At 52.6% G+C, this 20,397-nt stretch overlaps 1 protein-coding gene across 3 annotated transcripts in view; it reads right to left on the bottom strand.

The window, feature by feature from the left end:
• SIN3B (SIN3 transcription regulator family member B) overlaps positions 1 to 20,397 on the bottom strand; it is a 41,323-nt gene that overhangs the window by 11,089 nt on the left and 9,837 nt on the right. For 2 of the 3 annotated variants that reach the window (XM_045551519.1, XM_045551524.1), the window contains 8 exons: positions 16,165 to 16,308; positions 8,960 to 9,082; positions 7,630 to 7,719; positions 6,994 to 7,112; positions 4,090 to 4,297; positions 2,825 to 2,941; positions 1,516 to 1,754; positions 685 to 868 (listed from right to left, as the gene is read on the bottom strand). In XM_045551519.1, the coding sequence (XP_045407475.1) occupies positions 685 to 868; positions 1,516 to 1,754; positions 2,825 to 2,941; positions 4,090 to 4,297; positions 6,994 to 7,112; positions 7,630 to 7,719; positions 8,960 to 9,082; positions 16,165 to 16,308 (1,224 nt within the window). Of the gene's footprint in view, positions 1 to 684; positions 869 to 1,515; positions 1,755 to 2,824; positions 2,942 to 4,089; positions 4,298 to 6,993; positions 7,113 to 7,629; positions 7,720 to 8,959; positions 9,083 to 16,164; positions 16,309 to 17,291; positions 17,487 to 20,397 lie in introns of those variants that run through there. The other variant, XM_045551527.1, reaches the window with a different exon arrangement.

Here is a 20,397-nt window from a genome sequence, read left to right as displayed (position 1 = left end):
CTTCCCCATCCTGTGATGGGGGCACTGCCCAGGATGCAGCATCCCCTCCCGTCCCGGCCGCCTCCTCAGGCTCCAGCTGAGCTCCTGGCAGGGGAGGCTGTTCCCACCAAGCTCCCATCTCAGGCTCAGTTCATGATCCAGGCCCCGCCAGCCTTGAACAGGCTGAACCCCACCGAGAGGGCGTACGGCAGGAAGCAAAGCCCTAGGGTCAGAACCCGCATCCCCTGTGACTGGCTTTGGCAAGTGCAACCACTCATGCCTCGGTTTCTCCCTGGTAAAGTCAGGACCATGATGGTACCACGTAGTAAGGTTTGTGAGCGAGATTAGATGAGCTTCTCTTTCTGAGGGGCTGACAATGTCTGGTACAATCACCAATGAAGAAACGAAGGCTGCTGCCACTGAGTCACCTAAACCAAAGGTCATCGATGCCCAGTGGGGGAGGGAGGAAGCCTTTCCTGGACAACCGTAGAGTCACCAATTCTCCTCCTGGGCCGGCCCTACCTGAGCTGAGCACTGCAGAAACGGGAACCCTCACCTCGACTCAGCCCTGCAAGGGTGATGCCAGTAACCCTGTCCGACCGCAGGGGAAACAGAGGCACAGAGACGCGGCAACTGGCCTGTGGCAGCCGGGAGAGCCCATTGCCCTGCCCAGCCTGCCCAGACCTTGGGCTGGGAGGGCCTCACCTCATCGTAGACACTCTCGATCTCATTGAGCAAGCTCTTGGAGCGCAGGGCCTTGGTGTCGTTCTGCTTGAAGTTCACAGCCTGGTGGTCAAGGGACTTGAGGTACGCCTTCTCATACTGCTCCCGCCAGATCTTGTTGAAGCCCTGCTGGGCCTCCCGCCACTCCTCCTCCTTGGCCTTCAGCCTGTGGGGGCGAGAGGGGCTCAGTGTGGGGACAACCTGGGGCGCCCTCCTTGAAGCGTCCTGCACTGCCCTGGCCTGCCTTCCTCTGGACTTGACTGCGGACGGCCAGAACCCAGGCCCAGCCAACTCCCAGCCTGCCCACCTGAGTCAAAAGCCGAGGTGGGGGAGGGGAGGCCCTACAGAGCCAACGAAGCTGGTTCACGGCTTCTCCACTTCCTCCCTGGCACCCAGCACACTCCGTGTAGCTGCTGGCACAACCGTCCGGCTCTCTCGCGCCAAGCCCTGAGAGGGACTCAGCTCGGCAACCCCGGGTCTGAGCACAGCGCAGGCCTGAGCATGGCCGCCCGACAAATACCTGTTCACTAGTATGGGACGCTGCCCGAGATAGATCACTAAATAGAAAGCAAGCTGCAGTGCACAGGGGTCCCCTTTGTGTTCTGCAGTAGTTACTGACATGTCTGATGTGACTGTGATTGTGTGCATTGTGGAAGGTCCTAGAAGGTCAGGAGAGGAGGGAAGACTGGGAGGTGGTGAGCCAGCCCACAGCCCTGGGGACCCCCTTTGAGGTGGCACCTGTTGACAAACAGCACTAATGAGCTCTCTGGGGGCTCCCTGCAACAGGCCCGGGTGGGGGACGCCATGGGACACCTTTTCAGGACGACTGGGACGGCAGTGACAGGGTTCTTCTTGAGGCTCTCAATGATCTCCGGGGCCTTGTCACCGTAGATGCGGTGGATGGCGCGACGCTGGATCACCTCCGATGTGCCCCCCAGGGAGTCGTCCAGGCGGAACTTCTCCTGGTCTTCCGGCGCCATCCGGGAGAGCTTCTTCTGCACGCTCTCCAGCACCCGGATGGTGGCCAGGTTGGTCTCCAGGACGACGTCTAACTGCGGGAAGGAAGGCGGGAGGGGCTCAGCCACTAGGGGGGTTGGAGACCCCAGAGATGTCTGAAGGCAGCAGCCCTAACAGGGCCTAGTGAGGACTCAGGTGAGCACAGCTGGTTCTGGGGGCGATGGTGCCACTGACCAAGACCCTCAGCCGCCCACCACAGGAGCGTCCAGCAGCCAGAACAATGGACCCGTCTAAGGACGGACACAGGTCCCCACCCTCCCCCAGGACATCCAAAGGACAGAACTCGTGGTACACACAGTCCCCCAGTGAGGCGCAAGCCACCATGCTGGGGGGAATGCCAATCCCAAAGGGTCACACACTATGCAATTCCACTGACACAACCTTCCCGAAGTGTCATAGTGATAAAGATGGGGAAGAGGTCGGTAGCTGCCAGGGTTGGGGACAGGGTGGGGGTGGAGACAGGCTGGTGTGGCTCTAAGTTAGGGCAGCACAGGGGATCCAAGCGGGGCTGGGACTGCTCCAGATCTCCCTCTGCTGATGGAGACACCAGCTCCCACAGGTTAACAAGATGACACAAGACCAAATACGCAGGCACACACATCACACGCACACATCACACGTGTACAAATGCACACGCACACACGCGTCCAAGTCAAACTGAGGAAGCTCAGTGAGACCGGTGGGTTGCAGCGATGTCAGCACCCCGGCCGGGACAATGTACCAGAGTTCCACAGATATCAAACCTTCCCCTGGGGAAGCGGGGAACGGGGACCTGGGATCTCTTTGTGTTATTTCTTATGCTGCATGGGACTCTACGATGATCTCAATAAAAGATTTCAGTTAAAATATTAGACAAATTAAATTTAAAAACTTTTAAAACAAACGAAAAATGCCATCCTGTAGCCTGTCCAGAGGCTAGCAAGGGCTGGCAGAAATGAACATGTCGGAAAGTGCTGGAATCCTTTTTCCTCCAAAGCAGCCTGGGGAGGAGAAGGATCAGGATGTGTCCCTATGGGGAAGGGGGGAGAGACATGGACTTGGGGAGGTCACAGCCCACCCAGGGAGGACCCAGAGCCATCTGGAGCCCTGACGCCCAGACACACACCTCGAAACGCTCGTCCTCACAGCGGTGCAGCTGCTCCTCGTAAGGCGTCTTCTTGGAGCTGACGAAGGTGGAGTCTTCCGACCAGGAGGGGAAGGAGACCCAGGTGTCATTCAGAACCTGCACACAGAGGACACACTGTGACCGGCACAGCAGGCCCCAGTGGCCCAAACCGTTTACTCTGCCATCCGGCGTAGAAGACAGGAAGACACGTAATGCCATCCTGATTATGTTCTAGGCAATGACCTTATCACGCAGATGGTAAGATTAATTTTAAAGTTTTTAAGGGAAAACATGACTTTGGTCAAGTGAACACGTTATACTAGGGTTGTCCCCTGGTATCTGCAGAGAATTGGTTCCTGGAGCCCCTCAGCTACCAAAATCCCTGGATGTTCAAATCTCTGATGTAAAACAGCCTAGCACTTGAATATAACCTACACATATCCTCCTGTATATTTCAAATCACCTCTAGATTACTCATAATACCTAGTACAATACAAATGCTACATAAATAGTTGCTATACTGTATTGCTTTTTTATTTTGGATTACTTTTGTTACACTCTGTTTTTATTCCCAAACATTTTCAATCCAAGGTTGACTGAATCCATGGATGCAGAACCGGTGGATACTAAGGGCCGACTGTACAATTGGCAAACTTTCTCTGGAAAGGGCCTGGTAACAAGTATCTTAGGCTTTGCGGGCCATCTGGGATGAATACTCAACTCTGCCTTTGCAGTGAGAAAGCAGCCACAGGCAATATGTAAATGAATGGTCGTGGCTGTATGCCAATAAAACTTTATTTATAAGCACAGGCAGTGGGCCAGGGCCCACAGACCACAGTTTGCTGACCCCTGCACTGTATCTTGGAACCCAGCAGGTACTCTTGAATTCTGGTCATGCAGTAATTGTCTGTCCATGAACCCTGAAGAAGTGTCCAACAGTCAAGCTAAACAGAAATATACTGAGGTCAGTGAACCTGGACACAGCAGGATAGTGGCAGCAACGAACGTACATCTCATAATGTAGGAATAGGCCAAACTCCATACTGTCAACATGTGCTCTGTGTTTTGCCAAAACTACCAGCACGTGTGATACCAGTGTGTCTTCTTAGGCAGTTTTTCACTGGGCCACACCCCAGCACCACCCACTATCCAACATTGTGGGGGGCTGAGCACTGGGTCTTCCATCCACAGGACAGGGAGCACCTGGTATTGGCTGGGGAGGGGTGGGAGATGTGCCATATCCGCCGAGCCCCAGGGATCACTACCTCCTTGCAGATGGCCGTCCTCCCACTGCACTTGGGCTGCTGGTAGGTTTTGGGGAGCGCCCGGTAGCTAGATCCGATGCGCTTGCAAGAAGCGTAGTCGATTTCCCGGCTTATTCCGTCCCCGGATCTGTCGCTCATGGGAGGTGCAAATGACAGCTCTTTCACCCCCAGGAAGGACTTGAACTGTGCAAAGAGTTCCGGAAATTTCCTTCAAAGATAAAGACAAAAGGTAAGGTGGCATCCATGGGACCTTCTGAGAGGGCTCTAGAGATTTCAGAGCAGCTTCATGTGGACACTGGAGGTTAAAAACAGTCAGAATTCAATGTCATGTCATAGAGGGACCAAGAGGTGGAACCAAGCGTCAGCTGCACATAAAGTCACTGCAAGTGCCTGGAGGGTGTGAGTGACTTTGCCCCACACCCATGTCAGCACTCCTGTGCTGAGTTAAAACAAAATTGGGGGTTGGGGGGAAGTGCAGCCCAGCCTGACTGTGTGACCCTGTTTATGAGCAACTCAACAGCTACACATGCGCCCAGAAGGCAGAGGATGAGCAAAGAGCCACACTTTGGGGCTCTGGGGCCAGAGCACCCCAGACTCTGCTCAAACCGCACAAAGCTCACTTATGAGTGCCTGTCCCAGGCTAAGGAAGAGGGATTCCATCTTAGCCTCAATTTTCTCAGCTTTAAACCAGGACTAGAGGCCGGATGTGGTGGCTAACGCCTGTAATTTCAGCACTTTGGGAGGCTAAGGCGGAAGGATCACTTGAGGCCAGGAGTTCAAGATCAGCCTGAGAGTGAGATTCCATCTCTACAAAGAACAGAAAAATCAGCCAGGCATGGTGGCGTCTGTAGTCCCAGCTACTCGGGAGGCTGATGTGGGAGAATCGTTTGAGCCCAGGAGTTTGAGGTTGCTGTGAGCAATGATGAGGCCACTGCACTTGAGCCCAGATGGCAGAGCAAGACTCTGTCTCAAGGGAAAAAAAAAAAGAAGCAGTAAGGCCTAGAATCAGAGGGAAACTCGGGGATGAAAAGAGACTCACTGGACGTAACAGAAAACAAAACGCTGATGAGGGCTGTTTGGCAATGCCCACCTGGGACCAAGCATAATCAGCGCAGGAGGCAATCAGTCCCAAAGTCTGGGCATACTCGAGGTGAGAGGGGAAGGGACTGGGATGGCATGTGGGGGGGATCCCTGGGCCAGGTAAAGGTCTGTTTCTGACTCAGGGGTGGGTACTAGGGTATCTGCTGATGATGACTCATTAAGCCATTTGTCTATCGTGTGGCCTCCTGGATCTGTGTGTCATTGTATGTTAGAAAAAAGTCTTAAAGGAAGGTTTTCTTAATTAATGGAAAGTGGCTTACACAGCATCTGCCTGGGTTGTTTTAAGGACTGAACAGGCCAATCACGGATAATGTGAAGTCACAATGTACGAGATCCTTTTTTTTTTTTTGGAGACAGGGTGTTGCTCTGTTGCCTGGGCTGGAGTGCCGTCTCTGTTGCCTGGGCTGGAGTGCCGTGGCATCACCATAGCTCTCTGCAGCCTCAAACTCCTGGGCTCAAGCAATCCTCCTGCCTCGGCCTCCCAAGTATCTGGGACTTACAGGCACATGCCACCACCCTAAGTTTTTGATTTTTTGTAGAGACAGAGTCTCACTGTGTTGCCTGGGCTGCTCTCAAACTCTTAGCTTCCCCGCTTGGCCTCCCAAAGTGCTGAGATGACAGGCATGAGCCATCACACCCAGCCCAGAGACCCATTTTTAAAAAAAAAATCTTCATTTATACATTTCTCTGATGCTCTTCCTTTCTTTCAGCAAATCCACATTTGTGACTTAGATCATTTCCTTCTGCCTAAAGAAATTTTTTTTTTTTTTTTTGAGAGATGCTAGTTTAAGACTCCTACAGGTAGAGCTCACCTGGAGCTCTCAGGAACTCTCAGGAGCTCTTGGGAACCTTGAGTAGGTACATTTACAATCCCCAACTCACATGCCATCAGCCCCCGCAGGCCCAAGAGCCGCTCTGCCCAGCAGGCCCCTCCCTCGGCTGCCCTGGTCACCGGGCGCTGGAACTCTCTCCCACAGACGAAGTTTCTCCCTGTGTGGCAGGGGTCCAATTCTAGGCGGTAGAATTTTTTAAAGCATTTATTGGGTGAATCTCCAGGGAATTACACTGGCTGTAAGAAAGCCCGTCCCAGAATGTTATCCCCTGCATGGTTCCACTAATGCAACATTTTTGTGATATAAATTTTCCAGACAGAGAACAGATGAGTGGTTGCCAGGGTCTAAAACGGACGCAGGTTGAGGCAGGGTTTGGGGGATGGAAACAAAAGGTCAACGCACGGTCCCTCTCGGTGCTGGAGCTGTTCGGTGTCTTGCTGCGGCAGAGGCCCGAAGCTCCACAGTGAGAACACTGCGCACAGCACATACACACGAATGGGGGCAAATGAAATGGGGTCTGAAAAGGTCGGTGGGCTGCGTGAGCGTCAACAGAGTAAGTCCCACTTAACGTCATCATCGACAGGTTCTCGGAAACTGCGACTTTAAGCAAAGTGAGTATAACGACACCAATGTGACCACAGGCTGATTGACATAAACAAGAGTGAAGTCCCGACAGTACATTTCTGGTCACAAAAACATCACCAGACTTTAAATAAAGACCAAAACACTTCTACTATTACAGATTGAAATAAACGTGAGCTACACACACAGCTAAGAAAGCTGAATAAAAACAAGTAAGATGACAATTTACCCAATGATTCCCGTTTAGGGTCTCAGGTGCCCAGAGCCTGTCCTGGCAGCTCAGGGCCCCAGGTGGGGACTGACCTGGAGAGGACGTCATCCCATCCCAGGTGGATGGAGTCTACGGAAACAAAACCCACCCGGGGAGCGCTGGGAGTCGGCCGCTCACCCTAGAAACGGGCTGACAAGCTGCAAAAGCTCAGAGCCGGACACCAGCTCCTGGTTGAAGAGCGCGATGCAGCGGAGGAAGTTCTCGTACACCTCCTGGCTCTTCAGCACCCTGCGTACCTGCAGAGAGAGCGCACCAGGGGCCCACTGTGAACCCCTGCTCCTCAGCCCCCGGCCAGGTTCAGATGTCACAAGTCACCAACACAGGCACGCTCTACAGGAACCAGCTGTGGTCTATAAGTGGATGCTGTCTGTGCAGCATCTCTCGGCTTGGGCTGACAGCGCGTGCACACAGGCGTCTCGCCTCATCTGCCCACGGGCCCTGGGCAGGAGTCCCAGGACACCCCAGATTTAGAAAAAGCCACACCACTGCAGAGTGGCAGATGTGTATGTCCTCGAACCCTGCTTGGACTCTCAGCTCCGACTTCCCCCTGCTGTGGCCTCTGCCCGCCATGCCGTGTGCCTCCACTCCCCGTGGGGAGAGCTGGGGGCCAGTCCCTCCTCCCGGCCCTGCCTGCCCCCCCACCCCATGGACCAGATGTAGCAAGGCCTGCCTGGATGGGGGCAGGCCCAGGGGGCATCGGCCCAGCTGGCTGGACCCGGCATCCCCAAGAGGGAAGCTGGGGGCCACCCTCACCTTGTCAAAGAAGGAGAATTCCTGCAGAGTCCCATACTTCCCCACAGCTGCAATGGACAGGTCTTTGGTACCACGGAGTTTCATTTTCTTCTGTGGAGAGAAGTTCCAACGCAGTTAATGCTGTGTGTCCCGCAGACGGCCTCTCTATCTGTCTTTGTCAGAGTCCTGACAACAGGAAGACCAAACTCTCCTGACGGAACCACCGTGAGGTACTCAGTGAGGGATGGGCAGGAGCCTCCCTGTTGCCCGGGACCCCCAAAATGACGCCTTCGAGACCACCTGCCAATTTTTGTGGTAGCACCATCCCCTGTGTGGAGTGAGGACATGCTTTCTTAGGGCAGCCTTGGCCTCTGTGACCCAGGGAAGGGTGAAGGCCACACAACCACCCCCGCCAAATCTGGGATCTAAATCTCAGCAGTTTAGGGCTTTTGGTAACAGCGGGAAAGCCACTAAGTTGGAATGGCAAGGGGAACACGCCCCTGGATACGGTGACATCAGAAACCTCTCCTGCCACCTGTTTTGTCCTGTGGGCTGAAGCAGTAACAAGGAGACAGAAGTGGATGACACTGGAGAAGCCAGGTTTCAAGTCCCTGTGAAGACTTTTGTCTCTAAGCTGGACTTGGACCCGAGCTTGGCCACACACCCGTTCAGGATACTATTTTGTGCAGCCAAAACCATCTCCAAAGTGCCTGAAGAATGAGGACGATATGTCAGGAGGACACAGGAGTCAGCTTGAAGGGCCACTGGCCAAATCTGGAACAGTCTGGATGTCAAGATCAACAACAGTAGTAATGGATAACCCAGAGTCCATACTGATACATATAACTATATAAATGGGGAAGAAGAGAGAGTTCCTCCTTATAGTAGAAAGATAACTGGTAAAAGTACAAGGAATAATGGAATTAGAAAACCACCATCACCAGTGATGAACGTGACAGGAGCTAGATCTCAGCCCCACTCGCCTCTGAGTTGTGTAGTGATTAATCCGCACAACTGTACGTGGCAGGCTTGCCTGTTAAAGAGTCCCAATGGTGAAATGAGCAGACTATACTCTCCATTTCTTCTGACCTTGGGAGGGGTACCACTCCACCTCCTCCTCCTTACACCACTCTTGTGAGACAGAGAGAACAGGTGAACGGCCACCTCAGAGGGCAGTCAATGTCCCAAGATCCCATGGCTGGTGAACTTCAAGCCAAACCAGGGTCCAGCCTTGGCCCCCTGCCCTGGGCTTGCTGTCTCTCTCTGCAGTTGCTCCCTGGTCACCTCCAGGCAAGGCCAGGCTCACAGGAGTCCACCCGAGCAGACAGCAACACGTACGGCTCACAGTTACCTTGGCCGGCGCCGACACGGGCCGGAGGAGCGAGGGCCGGGAGCGCTTTTTGCTGTGTTCCAGACTCTTCTCGTGCTCGTTCTTCTGGACGCTGTTCATTTCGCACGGCCCGTTTCCCGTGAACTGCGGACACAAACGCAGACGGTGGTGAACGCTGGAGAGACGAGGCCGGGCCCGCGTGTCTGAGCACACAGAGCTGCTTTCGGCTCGGCCCACGGCCCAAGTGGGCTCTGTGTGCACAGGAGGTGACTCTAGCGAGATGCTCATGTCTACTGGGGAGAGACCTGAGCACCCGAATCCTCACAGACGAACGCTACAAAGCCGGGAGGAGGCCTGAGTAAGGCCTTCATGGAGGAGGGAAGGAGAAGCTGAGCTGGGTCTCCCAGTGCAGGGGCTCACCCAGCCGACCACCGACACGGCGTCCCACCGCACACACACCAGCGCCACAGACACGCAAGGCACGCTGGGCAGAGAAACAGGCAGCAGGAGGAAGCAGCTGACGCTCACCAGGTCGCTGGTGGGGCCTTGCAGCCGGGCTTTTAACTGATTTCTATGAATGATGGAACGCCTCCTGGGGGCAATGGCATCGCTCGCTGGGGTGTTGTAGCAGGTCGAGGGCCTCCCTCCCAGGCTCTAGCCATCGACTAAGAGGTCTGGGAGGTGCATCCCAAGCAGGGTCCCTACCTATAGGGTGCTGACAATATTTGTGGAGAGTGGTTCTGGAACAATCTATGCAGGATTTGCATCTGTATGAATGCACCAGAAAGCTGGAGCAGGCAGGAGAGGGACAGACAGACGGCAGGTTTCCTGCAGGATGTGGCAGGGCGGGAGAGGCCCTACAATGTTCTGAACCACTGCGATCACCCCCACTGCATTCCCGATTCCCACACCACCACAGGACCTGGACACGAAGACACCACGCAAAGCCCGTGTTGTCAGCCGGAAGCACGGGTGAGATGGACAGGTCGTGGTGCACCTGAACAAAACAGCGGGCAGCTATCAGACACAGCGAGCAGGCTCTGGGTTGCTACCAGGGACAGGTATACCTGGCATATTAAGTGAAAAAGAAAGAAAAACAAACAAAAAAAACCCTGCAAAACCCAACGGGCAGAATAAACAAGATGGCATTTGTTACTTTTATTAATATTTAAAGGTAAGCATTTGTCTGTAGATGCAAGGGAAATTTCTGGAAAGATATATAAGACACTTGCTCGTGCTGATCTCGGAAAAGAATGACTGGGAACTGAGTCAAGGGATGGAAGTCTGCATGTTATATTTGATACCCTTGCTAATGCTTGGTTTTTTTCATCAGCATGTACTATTTTTACAGTAATAATGAAGACCTATTATTTAGCCACATGCAAGACCTATCCCTTAGGGAATTAAACTTATTCGGGGAATAATTACCCAAAGATTCAAGGCTATTCCAAAAACCGTAAGCAGAAAAATTGCCATCCATGTAATGATTCTCCACTAGCATTTCTTTTTGTAGATCCTAGAACAGGGACAAACATCAGTTCCTAAAAGGGGCAGCCAGGTGGTGATATGACATGTGCTGAGTGGGACCAAGGACCGGGAGGGGACACCTGCTGCTCGCCAAGCAGGTATCACCCATCTTCTCCCAAGAGTTCACATGGTTCTCAATTTTCACTTAAATGTCCCAATTTGTGAATGCTTGAGACAGATCCCAGAAACCACCTAGACCAGGAGTTGGCAAATTAACCACATCAGAGCCTGCTTTGGGGAGTAAAGTTTTACTGGTACGCAGCCATGCCCATTTGTTTTGTCAATAAAGTTTTACTGGTACTCAGCCATACCCATTGATTTTGTTAATAAAGTTTTATTGGCACATAGCCATGCCTATTCATTGACGTACGAGTAGATTCCAGGCCACTTTTGAGCTACCGGTCTTTGCAACAGAGGTCAACTGGCCTGAAAAGCCTGAGCGATTTACTATCTGGCCCTTTATAGGACAAGTTCGCCAACCCCTGATCTAGGCGAAACGGTTGAGTTTAGTTAGGACAATGTCAGATTTCATCTTTGCTTTCTCCTTCCTGCAGTTTTAACAGATGCCCCAAAATTAACATAAAAGATTGTGAAGGTATAACCTCAGTTACAACAAATGGTGTAGTGGGTGTTTTTAATAATTTTAAAAAGTTGATACAATCTTTCTAAATGTACAAGTTAGCTCTAATCACCCAGTTTACACTAAAAATATTTGCTGAACTGGTAAAAATGCCATTTAAAGAAACTATGTTGGCAGACAGTTTTCTGAGAGAAATACTTTTTCTAGGGTGATTTTGAAAGGACCAACTTCTTAACTTCGTAAATGCCGGCCTTTTCCACCAGGGGGCGCTGTGGTCACAGCCATCAGAGGACAAGGGGCTCAGCACTTGCAGAATGACCAGAGATGAAAACTCAGAGCTAAGGCCGCCCTTGCTGCAGGACTCCACAGAGCTGGGGCGAGTAGTGCAGGCTGCTGGTTCTATCAGTTAGCAAGTGTCCACTGTGCACGGCCCCCACAGCCTAGCAGATGGGGCTCCCCACCCACTACCCCCAAAGTGGGGGTCTCAGAACCAGCTTCTTCCGCGCAGCCGTCTTGGGACCTTAGAGCCCCAGGCTCACCCTGGCCAGGTGCTTCCCTGAGGAATCTTCTAACCATGCTAGTGGGAGACATCCTCATGGCCACCTCGTAGGTAAGGAAGCTGAGGCACAGGAAGCAACCTGCCAGGCTCCCGAAACCAGGAGGTGACAAGGCAAGACATGAACTAGGCACACAGCCGCCAGCCCTGGCTCCAGGCCCCGCCCCCCCCACCTCCTGTCAAGGCAGGGCCAAGTGCGTCATTCCAGAACACCTCCAGGTGTGGAGCAAGGGTGTGCCCCGGGCCCCTGGCCGTCCACCAGGGCAGCAACAGCTGGCGCAGGCCATGAGGGCTGGACTGTCCTCGCCCCATCCCTCTGCACCGTCAGTGATGCCTTGGGGAGGCCAGCTGGGGACACCAAGTGCACCCATCTCCTTGCGGGGACGGGGTGTTCCGGAGAAGAGCTGCAGACACTGAGTCAGAGCTGAGCGCCGAGGCCCAGATCCGAGAGGATGAGACCCGAAGACGAGCCAGCGAGCATGCGAGGCAGGAGGATGCGGCCTCACGGCGCGGGTGACAGCACTCGGCCCAAGCTGCTGGGGACTCGGAGGCTGAACAGCTGCCACCTGGGGCTGCACCAACACCACCAGGAAGGAGGCAGGAGGGAGGCAATGAGACCCCTCTGCTCCGAGTGGCCACGTGGCCCTGGGAGCCAAAGTTAGGAGGGATCCGACGTGCAGCAAGGCAGTAGTGACGCCAGGATTCCCGAGGGATGAGGGAGAAAAAACCAAATGGAGATTCTGAACCTCAGAGACACACGTGTGGCAGACAGTGGACTCATGGGAGAAGGCTGGGGTTGAGGGAGGGGCCCAGGGCAGACGCCTGTGGAAGAGGTAAGTCCCTGTCACGAGGAGTTCCACATAAAGGCTCTGTCCAACCTGCCACCAGGTACTCCCCGAGGCCTCCTGCAGGCCCAGCACCGCACTAGCTCTGGGGACACGGCGGCGGGGGTGTGGCCTCTGCTCTGCTGGAGCAGACATTTGGGAAGGAGGGGACAAGTCATGGAGCCTCTGGACTCTCTGGCTGCTTTTCCTGCACAAACACTGCTGCCCCTTCTGGAACGCTGAGCATGTGCCACATGCCGTAGGAAACACCTGAAGGACAGCAGCTCCCCGGGTCACCACCTGGCTGAGAGGGATGACCACTCCTGTGTAAGAAAGAGGGAAACGAGGCCCAGGGGTGACACACCTGGCTCAACTCTCCGGCCTGAGGCATCAAGGCTGCGGCCCAGGCGGGAGGGAAGGTCAGTTACAGCTCCCTTGATGACAACCTGGACTTGACGTCAGCTCCACAGATGAGCACACGGTTTCCCTGACTTGGAGCTAGGCAGTGTCTCCAGGTGCCATCCCTGCTTACGGATGGTGCTGTACGTCCTAGAGACACTAACCCACAGGGACAAGCCCCAGCCACTGGCCTAGCCAGTCTGGAAGAGACTTTGGCAGAAACGAGGGAAGGAAGGATTGCTGGGGAGAGGAAAGCCCAAGAAAAAGCCCCGGAAACTTGCAGGGCTCCACACCCAGCCCCGTCGCAGTGCAAGCTCCTCCCTTCAAGACCCACTTTTCCCAGCCCTACCCGCCCCATCTTCGTTCAGAGGCAGGACTCGGGCAAGGAGGTCGTGACAGGTGAAGCGGGGGACAGGGGAGACTCTCACGTCAAGACTCACACTCAGGGCCCAGATGGTCATCAAGGACAAAGAGGAAGAAGAAAAAGGAAACAGACCACTGGCAAGCTAGGAACAGAAGGAAGCTTCCTCAACCTAATAAAGGGCATTCATGAAAAACTCACAGCTCACATCATATGCAGAAGTGAACTGAAAGCTTTTCCTCTAAGATCAGGAACAGGCAAAGATGCCTGCTTTCCCCACTCCTATCCAACACAGTTCTGGAAGGCCTTGCCAGAGTAATCAGGCAAGAAAAAGATGGAAAAGACATCCACGTTGGAAAGAGAAGAGGGAAAACTGTCTCTATTTGCAGATGACATGATCTGATATACAGGAAATCCTGAAGAGTCTACAGAAACTATTAAAGCTAATAAACAAGTTCAGCAAAGTTGCAGGACACAAGATCAACACGCAAAAAAATCAGTGTGTTTCTATATACTAGCAATGAGCAATCCAAAAACAAAATGTAAGACAATGTTTCCATTTACAATAGCATCAATAAGAGTAACATACTTGGGAATAAATTTTACCGCAGAGGTGCAAAATTTGTACATTGAAAACTATAAAATATTGCCAATGGAAATTAAATAAATGGAAAGACTGTATTTGTAGACTGAAAGACTTACTGTTTTTAAATGGCAACATTCCCCAAGGTGATCTAAGGATTTAATGCATCCCCATCGAAATCCCAATGGCCGTTTTTGTAGAAATGTAAAAGCTGATTTTCAAATGCATATGGAATTGCATGGGGTGCTGAACACCAAAACAATCTTGAAAAAGAACACAGCTGGAAGACACACTTCCTGATTTCGAACTTGCTATAAAGTTACAGTAATCAAAACAGTGTGGTACTGGCGTAAGAACAGACACAGACCAAAGGCTTAGAAGTGAGAGTTCTAAAATAAAACCATACAACTATAGTCAGTGCATTTTCAACAACGGTGCCAAGATCATTCAAAAGGGGAAAGAATAGTTTTTTCAACAAATACTGCCAGGACAGCTGGATCCCCATTTGCAGAAGAATGAATTTGGACCCCTACCTCACACCAGATACAAAAATTAACCCAAAATGGGTCAATGACCCAAATATAACAGCTACAGCTATAAACCTATTAGAAGAAAACACACGAGGGTAAACCTTCATGACCGTGACTTAGCAATAATTTCTTAGATTTCACATTAAAAGCATGAGCAACATAAAAAAACAGATAAATTGGACTTCTTCAAAATTAAAAACTTTTGTGCATCAAAGGATACTAACAAGTAAGACAACCTACAGAATGGAAGAGAATATTTGCAAATCATGTCTGATAAGGGTCTCATCTCAGAATACACAAAGAACTCCTATTACTCAACAACAAGAAAAACAAATTAAAAAATTAGCAAAGGATTTAACAGACACTTCTCCAAAGAAGATACATTGCCAGAAAGGATGTTCAACAGGGAAGTGCAAATCAAACCCACGGTGCGATCTAACGACACACTGATTATGACGGCTGTAAAACACACACACACACACACACACACACACACACACACACACACACACACACACACACACACACACACACACAGAGAGAGAGAGAAAACTAGAAAGTAAGCACTGGCCAGAATGCAGACCCCAGCACATTGCTGGTGGGAATGTAAAATGGTGCAGCCACTGTGGAAAACAGTTTAGAGGTTCTTCAAAAAGTTCAGCACAGAATTAGTGTATGACCCGCAATGCCTCTGCTGGGTATAAACCAAGAGAAGTGAGAACAGGGGTTCAAACAAATCCTTGTACACGAATGTTCACAGCACCATTCCCCACAGCCAAAATGCAGAAACGCACAAACGTCCATCAACAGATAAAGGGACTGGATAAATAAAACATGCTGTACCCACCCATGGGAGCATCTGATCATAAAAAGGAACGAACCTTGAAAACAAGCTCAGTGAGAGAAGCCAGACACAAAGGCCACACAGCGTGTGACTCCACTGATGTGAAATGTCCAGAACAGGCAAATCCACAGACAGGAGGCAGATTAGTGACTGCCAGGGGCTGGGGGAGAGGGAATGAGGAGTGACTGTTAATGGGGATGGGGTGTCCTTTTGGGGTGATGGAATGTTCTAGAACTAGATAGTGACGAAGCTTGTACAACATTATGAATGCACTAAATGCCACTGGATTGTTTGCTTTAAAATGGATGAATGGTGAATTTTTTGTTACATAAAGTTCACCTCAATTTTTTAAAAAGGTGTATGTTCAGAGGAAAAAAAAAACAAAACAGCAGCCGAGGCGAGGCTCAGGCCACAGCTGAGGGAGAAGGGCTGACGTGCAGTCCAAGCCCTGAACCTCCCCACGCAGGGCCCCTCCTCACCACCGCTGCTTCTACCCCCACAGCCACTGCCCAGCCTCAGGCCGCGCCCCACACCCGCCCAGGCTCTTGAGATCCAACCTGGAGCCCCAAGGCCAAGCCCTGCTCAACAGAGCCAGAGATGGAGGCTCTGACCCCTCCTGCACCTTCCCGCAGGGTCACAGGTGAGGTGGTGGCTCCTTTGCCCTGGGTGACAGCTCCAAGGGCAGGCCCAGGGGGCAGAACATTCGGGGTCCCAGCAATTGGGGTCCCAGCAACCGGGTCCCATCGTCTCCGTGGGAAGACAGGCTCCGCCTTCCAAACCAGCCCTCAAGACTCAGGTACTGTCTGCACGGAGAAGCGCTTCTGAGCATCAGTTACCGGCTTGCTGTGCAAGTTCAGCCTATGTTGAGGGGCCCCTAGATGCCTGCCGCACCCTTTGTAGCTTCCGGGGGACCCTGGGCGTGTCTTGGGGGGTGGACGGGCCTGCCTGGCCCTGGGCTGAGCTGGCTGGGGCCGTTCCTCCTCGCTGAGGCCCCCCGCTGGGCTGGGGTTCTCTGTACTCACCAGGGACCGCTTGGCTTCAGGAAGGAACTGTCCAAACTCCGAGAGCAGGTCCTCCTGGCCCCGGAAGAGGTTGGCCACCTCGGTGAACACCTCCTCTTCAGACATGCCTCGGAACGGCCGGCCCTTCGTGTTCAGCTGCTCCTTCTGCCAGATTTTGGAAAAGGGGAAACAGGTCGTTAGGCAAGGAAGGAGGCACCCCGGGCTGGGACATTCAGGCACCCCACCGTGGAGACAGAGGGACGACCCTAGGAGCAGAACCTGTTGGCGGCGCCCACGACATCCTGTGTGCCTGCTTCGCTTGCAGATCCCACTGCCTGGCACATCCTCAGCCCCGGGCTGGGGACAAGGCCTGTGCCAGGAGTGTGGTGGGGACACAATGAAGGGCACCGAGAAGTATCCACGAGCAAAGGGAGCGAGACAGGGTCGGGGTTGCTGGCTGGAATCAGGGGCAGGCTGAGGAAGTGCAAGGTCACGGGCAACCCCAGGCCCTCCCAAGGGCAAGGCGGAACGCAGGACCTAGCCCTGGGCCCTGAAGGGGAGATAAGGGGTAAAGAACAAAGGGAAGGGACTTCCAGGCCCAGGGACCTGCTGGCCCGGGGTCAAAGACCGAAGGCAAACAATCTGATCAGGAGCTTAAAGCAACAAGAGGACCAAAGGGGACCCAGGTTGGAGGGCAGGAACTGGCCAGCACAACTGAAGGTGGCTGTTAAAAGTACGTCCCTGTCAACTTTCTATGCAAGAATGTATGTCACGGTGCAAGAGACAGCGGTGCCGGGGCCCTGCAGAGTGCATGACCCAGCTTTCAATATTCCCACCCCACCCCACGGGTGCAGCGAGGGATGAGTCACTTGCTGGCGGCTCCTCCCCACCGGGTGGCTGCAGCCTTCGGGAAGGGAAGCGAGCTTTAAATCCTGGCCCTGTAGCCCCCGTACAGGAGGGGGAAATCCCAACAACCATCCTTCCAAAAAGTCACTGGTATACTTGAAAGCCAAATAAAAAAATGAGCAAAGGCCCCTTCGTTCAGAGAGTAAGCAGAAATGACCTGTGTACAGATGAAACAATGGCCAAATTGACGGACGTTTAAAGAAACACAATTCAAAACAGGGCTACGGCCACCTTTTGCTCACCAGCCTGACACAGATGGAAAGGGCTGGGGATTTTCCATGAGGATGCGGGAACAGCAGCTCTCAAACACGGAGGCAGAAAGGAAAATCGGTGCGGCCTTTTAGAGACAAGTTTGGCGACCTCTGCTACCGTAGCAGACCTCAACGCAGGAACGCGCTTTCTGGGAATTCATCCTGCAGAGACAGTCAGTCCTCCCACAACACTTGTTGAACACAAAAATCTGTCTGAACACAATACTCGTACTGGGGACCAGTATGAGCACGATGGGAATTTTGTGTTTGCTTAGGCACTATTTTGCCAGGAGAAACACCAGAGAACGCAGAGAACTGCACCTGGCTGACCCGAGCCACGTGGGAGCACACAAAACCACACCTGCACCCCCTCCCACATCTACTCGCTCCCTCAGGGCCCCGTTGTGCTCGGAGCCACCCTTGTCCCGGTCTGGGGGTACAATGCCCCATCTGATTTCAGACAACCTCCCGCCAGCCCTTCTCAGTAACTCACAGGCTGCCACCTCCCCACACCCACAGCCACAGTGAACCTCCGGGCTTTTCCAAGATCAGTACTGTATTTGCTGTAGTATTCATGTCACTCTTAGCCATTTAACATGCATACGACAGCGCCACCGTTTTGAGCAGGTACCTGTATTTTTCAGGTATCGCTGGGGAAGTTTCTGGGTGCTGTGCTCTCACACTGTCTTCCCACGAGCCCTGTGGTTCAACTGAGATTTTGCAGAAGGTCATTTTGGGGGATGCAGCTGCATTAGGGCAGGACTGTGTTCGTCTGATCACACGCAGGACATATGCACAAGGTTGTATAACGGGTGGCAGCTGCCCAGGGCTGACTTGAGGCAGGCCGTGTGCTCGAATCGGCTGCCTCAGTTAACTTCATTAAACCCGGGGTCACTTGGCACCACCAGCTTTATGGCCATTTTATGGACAAGAACCCCAAGCCTCAGGGAGGTGAAGAAAAGGGCCCCAACGGAGCAGGTGGCAGAGGGAAGGTCTGAGGGGAGGCCCCATGGAGACAGAAAAATAGTTACGTGCGATCAAATGGACCCTAGAGCCTCTTGGTTTGGCTGTAATGGTATCTCAGAAAACTCTGAACCAATGTTCTAACATCAGGATAATTCAACAATTCAGATTTCTCACTTCTCTTCAAGAGATGGACAACCTGAAGTTGGAGTGGCCGAGGGGCTTGTTTAAAATGCAGATGCCAGGTGGCCCTGATGAATGGCAACCCCATGTGTGGAGGCCCAGCCATCTGCACGTTCAACCAACTACCAGCGGTTTGGGTTGGGGACACTGCGCTGTCCCGTCCCCCGGTGCTCTCTCTGAAATAGTGCATGACATGAACACAAAATTTGTATCATGCTCAGATTGTTGCCCAGTACGTGTAGCGTGTTCAAACAGATTTGCGTGTGCAAAACTAGCATTACAGCAGCACACTGTCCGTGTTGTGTGACCCTGGATAAATAAGTCTAACTCCCCTGGGCTTCCCCTTCCCCAGAACGGAGCCACTGCACAGCTCTGCCGATCCTCCTGGCCCTAAATGTGAGGACCCCGTGAAGCCTGGGAGGGATCCGCACACTCCACAGTCACAAGCGTCATCCCTCCACCCAGATCCAATGCTCACAGGTACCACCTGCCACCACTCGTCTGCATGAAGCAAGAGTTTTGAGGCTGTACCAGCACCCCAAAGACGCCAGACACTGAGGCCAACAGGGCCTGCATGTGACACCCACACTGCAGACGGCAAATAGTCCCCCAAAACAGCCTGAGTGTACAGGGAGCAAATGCCATCAGTCTGGTCTTAAGTGTTCTCTAAGCATTTACGCTAAAAAGAATCCTACTTCTTTACTTGACATATTAAAGCTGTACGGATTTCCTTTTTTTTTTTTTTCTTTTTCTTTTTTTGAGATAAGGTCTTACTCTGTTGCCCAGGCTGGAGTGTGGTGGTGTCTTCATAGCTCACTGCAACCTCAGACTCCTGGGCTCAAGTGATCCTCCCACCTCAGCTTCCCAAAGTGCTGGGATTACAGGCGTGAGCCACTGCGCCCGGCCAAATTTCATTTTTAAAAGTGGGTTCTGCTGCTTAAAAATTAAAAGTGTAGGCCAGGTACAGTGGCTCACGCCTGTAATCCTAGCACTCTGGGAGGCCGAGGCGGGTGGATCGCTCGAGGTCAGGAGTTCGAGACCAGCCTCAGCAAGAGTGAGACCCCATCTCTACTAAAAATAGAAAGAAATTATCTGGCCAACTAAAAATATATATAGAAAAAATTAGCCGGGCATGGTGGCGCATGCCTGTAGTCCCAGCTACTCAGGAAGCTGAGGCAGGAGGATCGCTTGAGCCCAGGAGTTTGAGGTTGCTGTGAGCTATGATGATGCCACGGCACTCTAGCCAGGGCCACAGAGTGAGACTCTGCCTCAAAAAAAAAAAAAAAAAATTAAAAGTGTAGGCCAGGTACAGTGGCTCACGCCTATAATCCTAGCACTTTGGGAGGCTGAAGCGGGAAGATTCCTTGAAGCCAGGAATTTGAGACCAGTTTGAGCAAGAGCAAGACCCCATCTGTATAAAAAAACAGAAAAATTAACCAGGTGTGGTGGTGCGTGCCTGTAGTCCCAACTACTTGGGAGGCTGAGGGAGGAGGGTCATTTGAGCCCAGGAGTTTGAGGTTGCAGTGAGCTTTGCTGATACCACTGCACTCCAGCCTGAGCAATGGAGTGAGACCTTATCTCAAAAAAAAAAAAGAAAAGAGAAAAAAGCAGCATGGGAAACGCCACGTGTAGGTGAGGAGGACATCTGAGCCTCGTACAAGACACAGACGTTCCTCCCCACCAGCCTGCCTGCGTTTCCCAACTCCCCTGCAGGCTGCCCTGACACCAGCTGTCTGCCCTGGCCCCTGGACCTTTGCACAGGCTGTTCCTGACACTGAGGGAGTTCACCTTTCCTCCGTGCTTATCCACCTGATGGTCTGACAATTTGTCAAGATTCAACCTGACAGTCCCCTCCCTGACCCCTGACCCACTTCTCTCCCACCTGAGGCTCCTCCTGCCACTGGACTGAACAACTAAGCACCAGCAACCATTTGTCTCCGTCACCTCGGCC

This window comes from Lemur catta, chromosome 1, assembly GCF_020740605.2.
Source record: "Lemur catta isolate mLemCat1 chromosome 1, mLemCat1.pri, whole genome shotgun sequence".
NCBI classification, from domain to species: Eukaryota; Metazoa; Chordata; class Mammalia; order Primates; family Lemuridae; genus Lemur; species Lemur catta.
This window is presented reverse-complemented; position numbering and strand designations above follow the sequence as displayed.